The sequence below is a fragment of the Eucyclogobius newberryi genome, unplaced genomic scaffold (assembly GCF_026437365.1).
Source record: "Eucyclogobius newberryi isolate DKJ021-1_F unplaced genomic scaffold, fEucNew1.0.hap1 SCAF_18, whole genome shotgun sequence".
NCBI classification, from domain to species: Eukaryota; Metazoa; Chordata; class Actinopteri; order Gobiiformes; family Gobiidae; genus Eucyclogobius; species Eucyclogobius newberryi.
The window spans coordinates 8,825,004-8,841,508 of NW_027315812.1; the positions used below are offsets into that span (position 1 = coordinate 8,825,004).

The window sequence follows — 16,505 nt, forward strand, 5'->3', positions numbered from 1 at the left end:
AACCGTGTCACACTTGTCGTTTTTTCTCTTTCCGTTTCAGAGCGATCTGTGGTCTCTCGGCATCACCGCGATAGAGATGGCGGAGGGGGCGCCACGTAAGTCAAAAATACTATATACAACTGGTATGGAAAGAAGCAGGGCGGGGCGGTGTTGGCAAAAAATATATCAATGTTTTTAAAAGAAATATGTCAAAACGTGTCTTCAAACCTGTTCGTTGATGTTTAAATATAAGACAAATGTGCAAAAATACCACCTTATATCCTTTTTTTCTTAATTTTAATTTTTAATTAGCTCATTTTATAGCATTTTTAACTAAATATTCAAATTTCTCATATTTCAAAACAAGATTCTTGATATCTATATTTCTCTATTTTGCCCACCTCTAATTAAATGTATTATGATTTAGAAGAGACTATCATCGTTATTAAAGATACATCAGCAGCTTCTCCCTGTATTATGATTACTATGATTATTAATATTTTGATTGTCAAATACTCTGGGACGTCCACAAATCAAAGTGAACATATTTTATCATCCATTGAATTTTGTTTTGTTTCATTATATTATTTATTCTGCAGCAGCATTGACTCTTAAACTGCTAAACTAAAGCGCTGGGATCAAACCAGGACTAAACTAAGTGCTCCAATGACTCAAATTTGTCAAATGTGTTTACTTTTCTGGAGTCACGTCATGGCAACAACATCTGTGACTTGAATTGGTTGTGTTTGAGGCGAGACGCTGCAGGTTAAAGGGGAAAAAGCTTAAATTTAGAGAACTTCTCCTGTCGTTCACGCACATAAATCGTGCGACGTTTTCGTACAGAAATAAGGCATTTTTTTAAGTGTGAAAACTGACTAAATTGCACATATTTGGGACTGTTAAATCTGAAAAATGGACAGTTTTAAATGTCTCATGTTCATTTAGTTAGCAGATTAGATACAAAAACATTTACGGAGGAGATTTTGAATTTCTTATTTAGTTTTTGAGTAAACTAGATTTGACTGAAAATTTTCCTAAAATATCAAATTTTGTCTCATTTTTTGACTTAAAATTTGAATAAATCATGCTTCGAATTAGATATTGACAAATCCTTCTGTACGTTCAGTCAGAATCTAGTTCAGTTCAAGTTTGTAAAGTTTGGCGTGAGTAGGAGCCACTTTAAGGCCTGATATTTACGTCTCTGTGGGAGAAAAAAATGCATTTTAAGAAGTTACAATGTCCCACACACTGTAAATCTATGAATGTGAGTGGATCCAATGAAATAATATGAAAAATGTAGGAGCAGATTGAACAATGTTGCTGTTCACACGTGAAAACCAACATGCTGAGAGAGCAAACGGACTAAAAATGTAAAAAAATAGTTTGCCTGCCTTATGGTAACACATACATCTGCCAAAGAAATGTCTCAAAAGAAGAAAAAAGTTGCGTTTCCCATCGAGCGTTTTACCCACGCCACAACAAACGATGAACAGTATCATTTATATTAACTGTGTGATGTCATTTTCAGCTCTGTGTGACATGCATCCAATGAGAGCCCTCTTCCTCATCCCCAGAAACCCCGCCCCCAGACTCAAGTCCAAGAAATGGTCAGAACAAATTGTGGTTTTGTTGTTGTTTTCTTTTGATCTCCTGGTGTTTGCATGTTCTTCTCGTGTCTGCAGTGTTTTCCCCCACACACTGTAAAAACATGCACAATTTGTCTAATTCTAGTGGGATTAGCCTGGTTAAATAAAGATGACAAAATAAATACAGCGCGCCTTTAAGTGTGTTTTTCTTCTTCCAGCTCCAGTTTCTACAGTTCACTAATTAATGCAGGTTTTTTATTTTCTGGAAGAATGAAAACAAAACATTCCCTTGTCAAAATTGCTAATAGCAATCGTCTGGAGGCTAACACTAATTCTCCCATTGAAACTGCATTGGAGCTTATGTACCAGCCTTTAGAATCTGTGCATTCAGTTTAAAAAACACTGGACGCAGCGGTGTCGACCCTTGAAGTACGTAAAGAAAAATACAGTCTAAATTGTGGAATGGAGGAAACTGGAGGCAAAAGTAAAATTATTTCAGTGGAGAAACTGGAATTAACCACAGAATATCACAAAAATATGACAACTCAAGATGTTTTTGGCAGATGAAGACCACTCAGACACTTGTGAGTGATGTCAAAGTCTGGTGTATAAACATTTACAATTGTATTTTACATAATGTGTTTATTTATTAGAAATATATATATTCTAAAGACATGTAAAAAAATTGATTTTCACGTTTTACTGGACAAATGTTGACCCCACTGTAGTTTTCTCTCTTATCTACAACAGACATTACATACTTAACCAGAAATTATACCATCTGTGAAGCTCAAATACAATTTTGAAGCTAGAACATTTAATTTTCTTCATCAATTGTAAGAGAAAAACATATTTTTACACCGGAATTTCCAAATTGTCTCGTCAAATCATTAGCCTTTAGCTCTGATGCTAGCTAATTATTGATGACATTTTAAAAGGTTTATATATCACACTGCAAAAGTCCCTGATTCTCACACCATGACTTCCTTTTCCCACCTTCTATTACATTATTACATTATTATATTTCAGCACATTTAAATCCCCCTGTGACTTTAGGTCCAAGAAGTTCCAGTCGTTCATCGATAGCTGCCTGATGAAGAGCCACAGTCAGAGGCCGAGCACGGAGCAGCTCCTGAAGCACCCGTTCATCCGGGACCTGCCCAACGAGAGGCAGGTCCGGATCCAGCTCAAGGACCACATCGACCGCACCAAGAAGAGGCGTGGCGAGAGGGGTGAGCACACGCCACGTCTCACTCACGCAACCGTTTCACTCACGCAACCGTCTCACACACGCCACGTCTCACTCACGCAACCGTTTCACTCACGCAACCGTCTCACACACGCAACCGTTTCACTCACGCAACCGTTTCACTCACGCAACCGTCTCACACACGCAACCGTTTCACTCACGCAACCGTTTCACTCACGCAACCGTCTCACACACGCAACCGTTTCACTCACGCAACCGTTTCACTCACGCAACCGTCTCACACACGCAACCGTTTCACTCACGCAACCGTTTCACTCACGCAACCGTCTCACACACGCAACCGTTTCACTCACGCAACCGTTTCACTCACGCAACCGTCTCACACACGCAACCGTTTCACTCACGCAACCGTTTCACTCACGCAACCGTCTCACACACGCAACCGTTTCACTCACGCAACCGTTTCACTCACGCAACCGTTTCACTCACGCAACCGTCTCACACACGCAACCGTTTCACTCACGCAACCGTTTCACTCACGCAACCGTTTCACTCACGCAACCGTCTCACACACGCAACCGTTTCACTCACGCAACCGTCTCACTCACGCAACCGTCTCACACACGCAACCGTTTCACTCACGCAACCGTTTCACTCACGCAACCGTCTCACTCACGCAACCGTTTCACACACGCAAACCGTTTCACTCACGCAACCGTCTCACTCACGCAACCGTTTCACTCACGCAACCGTCTCACACACGCAACCGTTTCACTTACGCAACCGTTTCACTCACGCAACCGTCTCACACACGCAACCGTTTCACTCACGCAACCGTTTCACTCACGCAACCGTTTCACTCACGCAACCGTTTCACACACGCAAACCGTTTCACTCACGCAACCGTTTCACTCACGCAAACCGTTTCACTCACGCAACCGTTTCACTCACGCAAACCGTTTCACTCACGCAACCGTTTCACTCAAGCAACCGTTTCACTCACGCAACCGTTTCACTCACGCAACCGTTTCACTCACGCAACCGTTTCACTCACGCAACCGTCTCACACACGCAACCGTTTCACTCACGCAACCGTTTCACTCACGCAACCGTTTCACACACGCAACCGTTTCACTCACGCAACCGTTTCACTCACGCAACCGTTTCACTCACGCAACCGTTTCACACACGCAACCGTTTCAGTCACGCAACCGTTTCACACACGCAACCGTCTCACACACACACGCAACCGTTTCACACACGCAACCGTTTCAGACACGCAAACCGTTTCACTCGCGCAACCGTTTCAGTCACGCAACCGTTTCAGTCACGCAACCGTTTCACACACGCAACCGTTTCACTCACGCACGCAACCAATTCAGTCACGCAACCGTTTCACACACGCAACCGTTTCACTCACGCAACCGTTTCACACACGCAACCGTTTCAATCACGCAACCGTTTCACACACGCAAACCGTTTCACTCACGCAACCGTTTCACTCACGCAACCGTTTCACTCACGCGACCGTTTCACTCACGCAACCGTTTCACACACGCAAACCGTTTCACTCACGCAACCGTTTCAGTCACGCAACCGTCTCACTCACGCAACCGTCTCACTCACGCAACCGTTTCACTCACGCAACCGTCTCACACACGCAAACCGTTTCACTCACGCAACCGTTTCACTCACGCAACCGTCTCACTCACGCAACCGTCTCACTCACGCAACCGTTTCACACACGCAAACCGTCTCACACACGCAACCGTTTCACTCACGCAAACCGTTTCACACACGCAACCGTTTCACACACGCAACCGTTTCACTCACGCAAACCGTTTCACACACGCAACCGTTTCACTCACGCAACCGTTTCACACACACAACCGTTTCAGTCACGCAACCGTCTCACTCACGCTACCGTCTCACTCACGCAACCGTCTCAGTCACGCAACCGTTTCAGTCACGCAACCGTTTCAGTCACGCAACCGTCTCACACACGCAACCGTTTCACACACGCAACCGTTTCACTCACGCAACCGTCTCACTCACGCAACCGTCTCACACACGCAACCGTTTCACACACGCAACCGTTTCACTCACGCAACCGTTTCACACACGCAACCGTTTCAGTCACGCAACCGTTTCAGTCACGCAACCGTTTCAGTCACGCAACCGTTTCACACACGCAACCGTTTCACACACGCAACCGTCTCACACACACACGCAACCGTTTCACACACGCAACCGTTTCACACACGCAAACCGTTTCACGCACGCAACCGTTTCACTCACGCAACCGTTTCACACACGCAACCGTTTCACTCACGCAACCGTTTCACTCACGCAACCGTTTCACTCACGCAACCGTTTCACTCACGCAACCGTTTCACTCACGCAACCGTTTCACTCACGCAACCGTTTCACACACGCAACCGTTTCAGTCACGCAACCGTTTCACACACGCAACCGTCTCACACACACACGCAACCGTTTCACACACGCAACCGTTTCAGACACGCAAACCGTTTCACTCACGCAACCGTTTCACTCACGCAACCGTCTCACTCACGCAACCGTCTCACTCACGCAACCGTTTCACACACGCAAACCGTCTCACACACGCAACCGTTTCACTCACGCAAACCGTTTCACACACGCAACCGTTTCACTCACGCAAACCGTTTCACACACGCAACCGTTTCACACACGCAACCGTTTCACTCACGCAAACCGTTTCACACACGCAACCGTTTCACTCACGCAACCGTTTCACACACACAACCGTTTCAGTCACGCAACCGTCTCACTCACGCTACCGTCTCACTCACGCAACCGTCTCAGTCACGCAACCGTTTCAGTCACGCAACCGTTTCAGTCACGCAACCGTCTCACACACGCAACCGTTTCACACACGCAACCGTTTCACTCACGCAACCGTCTCACTCACGCAACCGTCTCACACACGCAACCGTCTCACTCACGCAACCGTTTCACACACGCAACCGTTTCACTCACGCAACCGTTTCACACACGCAACCGTTTCAGTCACGCAACCGTTTCAGTCACGCAACCGTTTCAGTCACGCAACCGTTTCACACACGCAACCGTTTCACACACGCAACCGTCTCACACACACACGCAACCGTTTCACACACGCAACCGTTTCACACACGCAAACCGTTTCACGCACGCAACCGTTTCAGTCACGCAACCGTTTCACACACGCAACCGTTTCACACACGCAACCGTTTCACACACGCAAACCGTTTCAGTCACGCAACCGTTTCAGTCACGCAACCGTTTCAGTCACGCAACCGTTTCAGTCACGCAACCGTTTCAGTCACGCAACCGTCTCACTCACGCAACCGTCTCACTCACGCAACCGTCTCACTCACGCAACCGTCTCACTCACGCAACCGTCTCACTCACGCAACCGTTTCACACACGCAACCGTTTCAGTCACGCAACCGTCTCACTCACGCAACCGTCTCAGTCACGCAACCGTTTCAGTCACGCAACCGTTTCAGTCACGCAACCGTCTCACACACGCAACCGTTTCACACACTTAAACCGTTTCACACACGCAACCGTTTCACACACGCAAACCGTTTCACACACGCAAACCGTTTCACTCACGCAACCGTCTCACACACGCAACCGTCTCACTCACGCAACCGTCTCACTCACGCAACCGTCTCAGTCACGCAACCGTCTCAGTCACGCAACCGTTTCAGTCACGCAACCGTTTCAGTCACGCAACCGTCTCACACACGCAAACCGTTTCACTCACGCAAACCGTTTCACTCACGCAACCGTTTCACTCACGCAACCGTTTCACACACGCAACCGTTTAACTCACGCAACCGTCTCACTCACGCAACCGTCTCACTCACGCAACCGTCTCACACACGCAACCGTTTCACACACGCAACCGTTTCACACACGCAACCGTTTCACTCACCCAACCGTTTCACACACGCAACCGTTTCACACACGCCACCGTTTCACACACGCCACCGTTTCACTCACGCAACCGTTTCACTCACGCAACCGTTTCACACACGCAACCGTTTCACTCACGCAACCGTCTCACACACGCAACCGTTTCACTCACGCAACCGTTTCACTCACGCAACCGTCTCACACACGCAACCGTTTCACACACGCAACCCTTTCACTCACGCAACCGTTTCACACACGCAACCGTTTCACTCACGCAACCGTCTCACACACGCAACCGTTTCACTCACGCAACCGTTTCACTCACGCAACCGTCTCACACACGCAACCGTTTCACTCACGCAACCGTTTCACTCACGCAACCGTCTCACACACGCAACCGTTTCACTCACGCAACCGTTTCACTCACGCAACCGTTTCACTCACGCAACCGTTTCACACACGCAAACCGTTTCACTCACGCAACCGTTTCACTCACGCAAACCGTTTCACTCACGCAACCGTTTCACTCACGCAACCGTTTCACTCACGCAACCGTTTCACTCACGCAACCGTTTCACTCACGCAACCGTCTCACACACGCAACCGTTTCACTCACGCAACCGTTTCACTCACGCAACCGTTTCACTCACGCAACCGTTTCACTCACGCAACCGTTTCACACACGCAACCGTTTCACTCACGCAACCGTTTCACTCACGCAACCGTTTCACTCACGCAACCGTCTCACTCACGCAACCGTTTCACTCACGCAACCGTTTCACTCACGCAACCGTTTCACTCACGCAACCGTTTCACACACGCAACCGTTTCAGTCACGCAACCGTTTCACACACGCAACCGTCTCACACACACACGCAACCGTTTCACACACGCAACCGTTTCAGACACGCAAACCGTTTCACTCACGCAACCGTTTCAGTCACGCAACCGTTTCAGTCACGCAACCGTTTCACACACGCAACCGTTTCACTCACGCACGCAACCAATTCAGTCACGCAACCGTTTCACACACGCAACCGTTTCACTCACGCAACCGTTTCACACACGCAACCGTTTCAGTCACGCAACCGTTTCACACACGCAAACCGTTTCACTCACGCGACCGTTTCACTCACGCGACCGTTTCACTCACGCGACCGTTTCACACACGCAAACCGTTTCACTCACGCAACCGTTTCAGTCACGCAACCGTCTCACTCACGCAACCGTCTCACTCACGCAACCGTTTCACTCACGCAACCGTCTCACACACGCAAACCGTTTCACTCACGCAACCGTTTCACTCACGCAACCGTCTCACTCACGCAACCGTCTCACTCACGCAACCGTTTCACACACGCAAACCGTCTCACTCACGCAACCGTCTCACTCACGCAACCGTTTCACTCACGCAACCGTCTCACACACGCAAACCGTTTCACTCACGCAACCGTTTCACTCACGCAACCGTCTCACTCACGCAACCGTCTCACTCACGCAACCGTTTCACACACGCAAACCGTCTCACACACGCAACCGTTTCACTCACGCAAACCGTTTCACACACGCAACCGTTTCACTCACGCAAACCGTTTCACACACGCAACCGTTTCACACACGCAACCGTTTCACTCACGCAAACCGTTTCACACACGCAACCGTTTCACTCACGCAACCGTTTCACACACGCAACCGTTTCAGTCACGCAACCGTCTCACTCACGCTACCGTCTCACTCACGCAACCGTCTCAGTCACGCAACCGTTTCAGTCAAGCAACCGTTTCAGTCACGCAACCGTCTCACACACGCAACCGTTTCACACACGCAACCGTTTCACTCATGCAACCGTCTCACTCACGCAACCGTCTCACACACGCAACCGTTTCACACACGCAACCGTTTCACTCACGCAACCGTTTCACACACGCAACCGTTTCACACACGCAACCGTTTCAGTCACGCAACCGTTTCAGTCACGCAACCGTTTCAGTCACGCAACCGTTTCACACACGCAACCGTTTCACACACGCAACCGTCTCACACACACACGCAACCGTTTCACAGACGCAACCGTTTCACACACGCAAACCGTTTCACGCACGCAACCGTTTCAGTCACGCAACCGTTTCAATCACGCAACCGTTTCACACACGCAACCGTTTCACTCACGCAACCGTTTCACACACGCAAACCGTTTCAGTCACGCAACCGTTTCAGTCACGCAACCGTTTCAGTCACGCAACCGTTTCACTCACGCAACCGTCTCACTCACGCAACCGTCTCACTCACGCAACCGTTTCACACACGCAAACCGTCTCACTCACGCAACCGTCTCACTCACGCAACCGTTTCACTCACGCAACCGTCTCACACACGCAAACCGTTTCACTCACGCAACCGTTTCACTCACGCAACCGTCTCACTCACGCAACCGTCTCACTCACGCAACCGTTTCACACACGCAAACCGTCTCACACACGCAACCGTCTCACACACGCAAACCGTTTCACTCACGCAAACCGTTTCACACACGCAACCGTTTCACTCACGCAAACCGTTTCACACACGCAACCGTTTCACACACGCAACCGTTTCACTCACGCAACCGTTTCACACACACAACCGTTTCAGTCACGCAACCGTCTCACTCACGCTACCGTCTCACTCACGCAACCGTCTCAGTCACGCAACCGTTTCAGTCACGCAACCGTTTCAGTCACGCAACCGTCTCACACACGCAACCGTTTCACACACGCAACCGTTTCACTCACGCAACCGTCTCACTCACGCAACCGTCTCACACACGCAACCGTTTCACACACGCAACCGTTTCACTCACGCAACCGTTTCACACACGCAACCGTTTCAGTCACGCAACCGTTTCAGTCACGCAACCGTTTCAGTCACGCAACCGTTTCACACACGCAACCGTTTCACACACGCAACCGTCTCACACACACACGCAACCGTTTCACACACGCAACCGTTTCACACACGCAAACCGTTTCACGCACGCAACCGTTTCAGTCACGCAACCGTTTCAATCACGCAACCGTTTCACACACGCAACCGTTTCAGTCACGCAACCGTTTCAGTCACGCAACCGTTTCAGTCACGCAACCGTTTCAGTCACGCAACCGTTTCACACACGCAACCGTTTCACTCACGCAACCGTCTCACTCACGCAACCGTCTCACACACGCAACCGTTTCACACACGCAACCGTTTCACTCACGCAACCGTTTCACACACGCAACCGTTTCAGTCACGCAACCGTTTCAGTCACGCAACCGTTTCAGTCACGCAACCGTTTCACACACGCAACCGTTTCACACACGCAACCGTCTCACACACACACGCAACCGTTTCACACACGCAACCGTTTCACACACGCAAACCGTTTCACGCACGCAACCGTTTCAGTCACGCAACCGTTTCAATCACGCAACCGTTTCACACACGCAAACCGTTTCAGTCACGCAACCGTTTCAGTCACGCAACCGTTTCAGTCACGCAACCGTTTCAGTCACGCAACCGTTTCAGTCACGCAACCGTTTCAGTCACGCAACCGTCTCACTCACGCAACCGTCTCACTCACGCAACCGTCTCACTCACGCAACCGTCTCACTCACGCAACCGTTTCACTCACGCAACCGTTTCACACACGCAACCGTTTCAGTCACGCAACCGTCTCACTCACGCAACCGTCTCAGTCACGCAACCGTCTCACACACGCAACCGTTTCACACACGCAAACCGTTTCACACACGCAACCGTTTCACACACGCAAACCGTTTCACACACGCAAACCGTTTCACTCACGCAACCGTCTCACACACGCAACCGTCTCACTCACGCAACCGTCTCACTCACGCAACCGTCTCAGTCACGCAACCGTCTCAGTCACGCAACCGTCTCAGTCACGCAACCGTTTCAGTCACGCAACCGTTTCAGTCACGCAACCGTCTCACACACGCAAACCGTTTCACTCACGCAACCGTTTCACACACAACCGTTTCACTCACGCAACCGTTTCACTCACGCAACCGTTTCACTCACGCAACCGTTTCACACACGCAACCGTTTCACTCACGCAACCGTCTCACACACGCAACCGTTTCACTCACGCAACCGTTTCACTCACGCAACCGTCTCACACACGCAACCGTTTCACACACGCAACCCTTTCACTCACGCAACCGTGTCACACACGCAACCGTTTCACTCACGCAACCGTCTCACACACGCAACCGTTTCACTCACGCAACCGTTTCACTCACGCAACCGTTTCACTCACGCAACCGTTTCACTCACGCAACCGTCTCACACACGCAACCGTTTCACTCACGCAACCGTTTCACTCACGCAACCGTTTCACTCACGCAACCGTTTCACACACGCAAACCGTTTCACTCACGCAACCGTTTCACTCACGCAAACCGTTTCACTCACGCAACCGTTTCACTCACGCAACCGTTTCACTCACGCAACCGTCTCACACACGCAACCGTCTCACTCACGCAACCGTTTCACTCACGCAACCGTTTCACTCACGCAACCGTTTCACACACGCAACCGTTTCAGTCACGCAACCGTTTCAGTCACGCAACCGTTTCAGTCACGCAACCGTTTCAGTCACGCAACCGTTTCACACACGCAACCGTTTCACTCACGCAACCGTTTCACACACGCAAACCGTTTCACTCACGCAACCGTTTCACTCACGCAAACCGTTTCACTCACGCAACCGTTTCACTCACGCAACCGTTTCACTCACGCAACCGTCTCACACACGCAACCGTCTCACTCACGCAACCGTTTCACTCACGCAACCGTTTCACTCACGCAACCGTTTCACTCACGCAACCGTTTCACACACGCAACCGTTTCACTCACGCAACCGTTTCACTCACGCAACCGTTTCACTCACGCAACCGTCTCACTCACGCAACCGTTTCACTCACGCAACCGTTTCACTCACGCAACCGTTTCACTCACGCACCCGTTTCACACACGCAACCGTTTCAGTCACGCAACCGTTTCACACACGCAACCGTCTCACACACACACGCAACCGTTTCACACACGCAACCGTTTCAGACACGCAAACCGTTTCACTCACGCAACCGTTTCAGTCACGCAACCGTTTCAGTCACGCAACCGTTTCACACACGCAACCGTTTCACTCACGCACGCAACCAATTCAGTCACGCAACCGTTTCACACACGCAACCGTTTCACTCACGCAACCGTTTCACACACGCAACCGTTTCAGTCACGCAACCGTTTCACACACGCAAACCGTTTCACTCACGCAACCGTTTCACTCACGCAACCGTTTCACTCACGCGACCGTTTCACTCACGCGACCGTTTCACTCACGCAACCGTTTCACACACGCAAACCATTTCACTCACGCAACCGTTTCAGTCACGCAACCGTCTCACTCACGCAACCGTCTCACTCACGCAACCGTTTCACTCACGCAACCGTCTCACACACGCAAACCGTTTCACTCACGCAACCGTTTCACTCACGCAACCGTCTCACTCACGCAACCGTCTCACTCACGCAACCGTTTCACACACGCAAACCGTCTCACACACGCAACCGTTTCACACACGCAACCGTTTCACACACGCAAACCGTTTCACGCACGCAACCGTTTCAGTCACGCAACCGTTTCAATCACGCAACCGTTTCACACACGCAACCGTTTCACTCACGCAACCGTTTCACACACGCAAACCGTTTCAGTCACGCAACCGTTTCAGTCACGCAACCGTTTCAGTCACGCAACCGTTTCAGTCACGCAACCGTCTCAGTCACGCAACCGTCTCACTCACGCAACCGTCTCACTCACGCAACCGTCTCACTCACGCAACCGTCTCACTCACGCAACCGTTTCACACACGCAACCGTTTCAGTCACGCAACCGTCTCACTCACGCAACCGTCTCAGTCACGCAACCGTTTCAGTCACGCAACCGTTTCAGTCACGCAACCGTTTCAGTCACGCAACCGTCTCACACACGCAACCGTTTCACACACGCAAACCGTTTCACACACGCAAACCGTTTCACTCACGCAACCGTTTCACACACGCAACCGTTTCAGTCACGCAACCGTCTCAGTCACGCAACCGTTTCAGTCACGCAACCGTCTCAGTCACGCAACCGTTTCAGTCACGCAACCGTTTCAGTCACGCAACCGTCTCACACACGCAAACCGTTTCACTCACGCAACCGTTTCACACACAACCGTTTCACTCACGCAACCGTTTCACACACGCAACCGTTTCACTCACGCAACCGTCTCACTCACGCAACCGTCTCACTCATGCAACCGTCTCACACACGCAACCGTTTCACACACGCAACCGTTTCACACACGCAACCGTTTCACTCACCCAACCGTTTCACACACGCAACCGTTTCACACACGCAACCGTTTCACACACGCCACCGTTTCACTCACGCAACCGTTTCACACATGCAACCGTTTCACACACGCAACCGTTTCACACACGCAACCGTTTCACACACGCAACCGTTTCACACACGCAACCGTTTCACTCACGCAGCCGTTTCACTCACGCAGCCGTTTCACTCACGCAGCCGTTTCACTCACGCCGCCGTTTCACACACGCAACCCTTTCACTCACGCAACCGTTTCACACACGCAACCGTTTCACTCACGCAACCGTCTCACTCACGCAACCGTTTCACACACGCAACCGTTTCACACACGCAACCGTTTCACTCACGCAACCGTTTCACACACGCAACCGTTTCACACACGCAACCGTTTCACTCACGCAACCGTTTCAGTCACGCAACCGTTTCACACACGCAAACCGTTTCACTCACGCAACCGTCTCACACACACACGCAACCGTCTCACACACACACGCAACCGTTTCACACACGCAACCGTTTCAGTCACGCAACCGTCTCACTCACGCAACCGTCTCACTCACGCAACCGTTTCAGTCACGCAACCGTTTCAGTCACGCAACCGTTTCAGTCAAGCAACCGTCTCACACACGCAACCGTTTCACTCACGCAACCGTTTCACACACCCAAACCGTTTCAGTCACGCAACCGTTTCACTCACGCAACCGTTTCACTCACGCAACCGTCTCACGCAACCGTCTCACTCACGCAACCGTCTCACTCACGCAACCGTTTCAGTCACGCAACCGTTTCAGTCACGCAACCGTCTCACTCACGCAACCGTTTCAGTCACGCAACCGTTTCACACACGCAACCGTTTCAGTCACGCAACCGTCTCACTCACGCAACCGTCTCACTCACGCAACCGTCTCACTCACGCAACCGTCTCACTCACGCAACCGTTTCAGTCACGCAACCGTTTCACACACGCAACCGTTTCACACACGCAAACCGTTTCACTCACGCAACCGTTTCAGTCACGCAACCGTTTCAGTCACGCAACCGTCTCACACACACACGCAACCGTTTCACTCACGCAACCGTTTCAGTCACGCAACCGTCTCACTCACGCAACCGTCTCACTCACGCAACCGTCTCACTCACGCAACCGTCTCACTCACGCAACCGTTTCAGTCACGCAACCGTTTCAGTCACGCAACCGTTTCACACACGCAACCGTTTCACTCACGCAACCGTTTCACACACGCAAACCGTTTCAGTCACGCAACCGTTTCACTCACGCAACCGTTTCACACACGCAAACCGTTTCAGTCACGCAACCGTTTCACTCACGCAACCGTCTCACTCACGCAACCGTCTCACTCACGCAACCGTCTCACTCACGCAACCGTTTCAGTCACGCAACCGTTTCAGTCACGCAACCGTCTCACTCACGCAACCGTTTCAGTCACGCAACCGTTTCACACACGCAACCGTTTCAGTCACGCAACCGTCTCACTCACGCAACCGTCTCACTCACGCAACCGTCTCACTCACGCAACCGTTTCAGTCACGCAACCGTTTCAGTCACGCAACCGTCTCACTCACGCAACCGTTTCAGTCACGCAACCGTTTCAGTCACGCAACCGTCTCACACACGCAACCGTTTCACACACGCAACCGTTTCACACATGCAAACCGTTTCACTCACGCAACCGTTTCACTCACGCAACCGTTTCACTCACGCAACCGTTTCACACACGCAAACCGTTTCACACACGCAACCGTTTCACACACGCAACCGTTTCACACACGCAACCGTTTCACTCACGCAACCGTTTCACTCACGCAACCGTTTCACACACGCAACCGTTTCACTCACGCAACCGTTTCACTCACGCAACCGTTTCACTCACGCAACCGTCTCACTCACGCAACCGTTTCACTCACGCAACCGTTTCACTCACGCAAACCGTTTCACACACGCAACCGTTTCACACACGCAACCGTTTCACTCACGCAACCGTCTCACGCAACCGTCTCACTCACGCAACCGTCTCACTCACGCAACCGTTTCAGTCACGCAACCGTTTCACACACGCAACCGTTTCAGTCACGCAACCGTCTCACTCACGCAACCGTCTCACTCACGCAACCGTCTCACTCACGCAACCGTTTCAGTCACGCAACTGTTTCACACACGCAACCGTTTCACACACGCAAACCGTTTCACTCACGCAACCGTTTCAGTCACGCAACCGTTTCAGTCACGCAACCGTCTCACACACACACGCAACCGTTTCACTCACGCAACCGTTTCAGTCACGCAACCGTCTCACTCACGCAACCGTCTCACTCACGCAACCGTCTCACTCACGCAACCGTTTCAGTCACGCAACCGTTTCAGTCACGCAACCGTTTCACACACGCAACCGTTTCACTCACGCAACCGTTTCACACACGCAAACCGTTTCAGTCACGCAACCGTTTCACTCACGCAACCGTTTCACACACGTAAACCGTTTCAGTCACGCAACCGTTTCACTCACGCAACCGTCTCACTCACGCAACCGTCTCACTCACGCAACCGTCTCACTCACGCAACCGTTTCAGTCACGCAACCGTTTCAGTCACGCAACCGTCTCACTCACGCAACCGTTTCAGTCACGCAACCGTTTCACACACGCAACCGTTTCAGTCACGCAACCGTCTCACTCACGCAACCGTCTCACTCACGCAACCGTCTCACTCACGCAACCGTTTCAGTCACGCAACCGTTTCAGTCACGCAACCGTCTCACTCACGCAACCGTCTCACACACGCAACCGTTTCACACACGCAACCGTTTCACACACGCAACCGTTTCACTCACGCAACCGTTTCACTCACGCAACCGTTTCACTCACGCAACCGTTTCACACACGCAAACCGTTTCACACACGCAACCGTTTCACACACGCAACCGTTTCACACACGCAACCGTTTCACTCACGCAACCGTTTCACTCACGCAACCGTTTCACACACGCAACCGTTTCACTCACGCAACCGTTTCACTCACGCAACCGTTTCACTCACGCAACCGTCTCACTCACGCAACCGTTTCACTCACGCAACCGTTTCACACACGCAACCGTTTCACTCACGCAACCGTTTCACACGCGCTCGGGTCTGACTCTGGTTCTGTGCAGACGAGACGGAGTACGAGTACAGCGGCAGCGAAGAGGAGGACGAGGAGCGGGACGTGGGCGAGCCCAGGTGAGGAGAAACCGAGCAGTACTTTAGTTTATTAGTATTATAAATGAGTATTAATATTAACTACTGCTAATACCGGTATTAGTATTAGAAGTTGTTTATTTATGTGCCATTTACAGTTATTACTGGAAAGA

The 16,505-nt window shown here is 51.0% G+C and overlaps 1 protein-coding gene across 2 annotated transcripts in view; it reads left to right on the forward strand.

Annotated features, from left to right (window-relative positions):
* Positions 1-16,505, forward strand: part of LOC140364367 (TRAF2 and NCK-interacting protein kinase-like) — an 84,979-nt gene that overhangs the window by 32,528 nt on the left and 35,946 nt on the right. For both annotated transcript variants that reach the window (XM_072450464.1, XM_072450463.1), the window contains exons 8-11: positions 41-95; positions 1,508-1,586; positions 2,622-2,797; positions 16,308-16,374. In XM_072450464.1, coding sequence (XP_072306565.1) covers positions 41-95; positions 1,508-1,586; positions 2,622-2,797; positions 16,308-16,374 — 377 coding nt within the window. The remainder of the gene's footprint in view (positions 1-40; positions 96-1,507; positions 1,587-2,621; positions 2,798-16,307; positions 16,375-16,505) is intronic.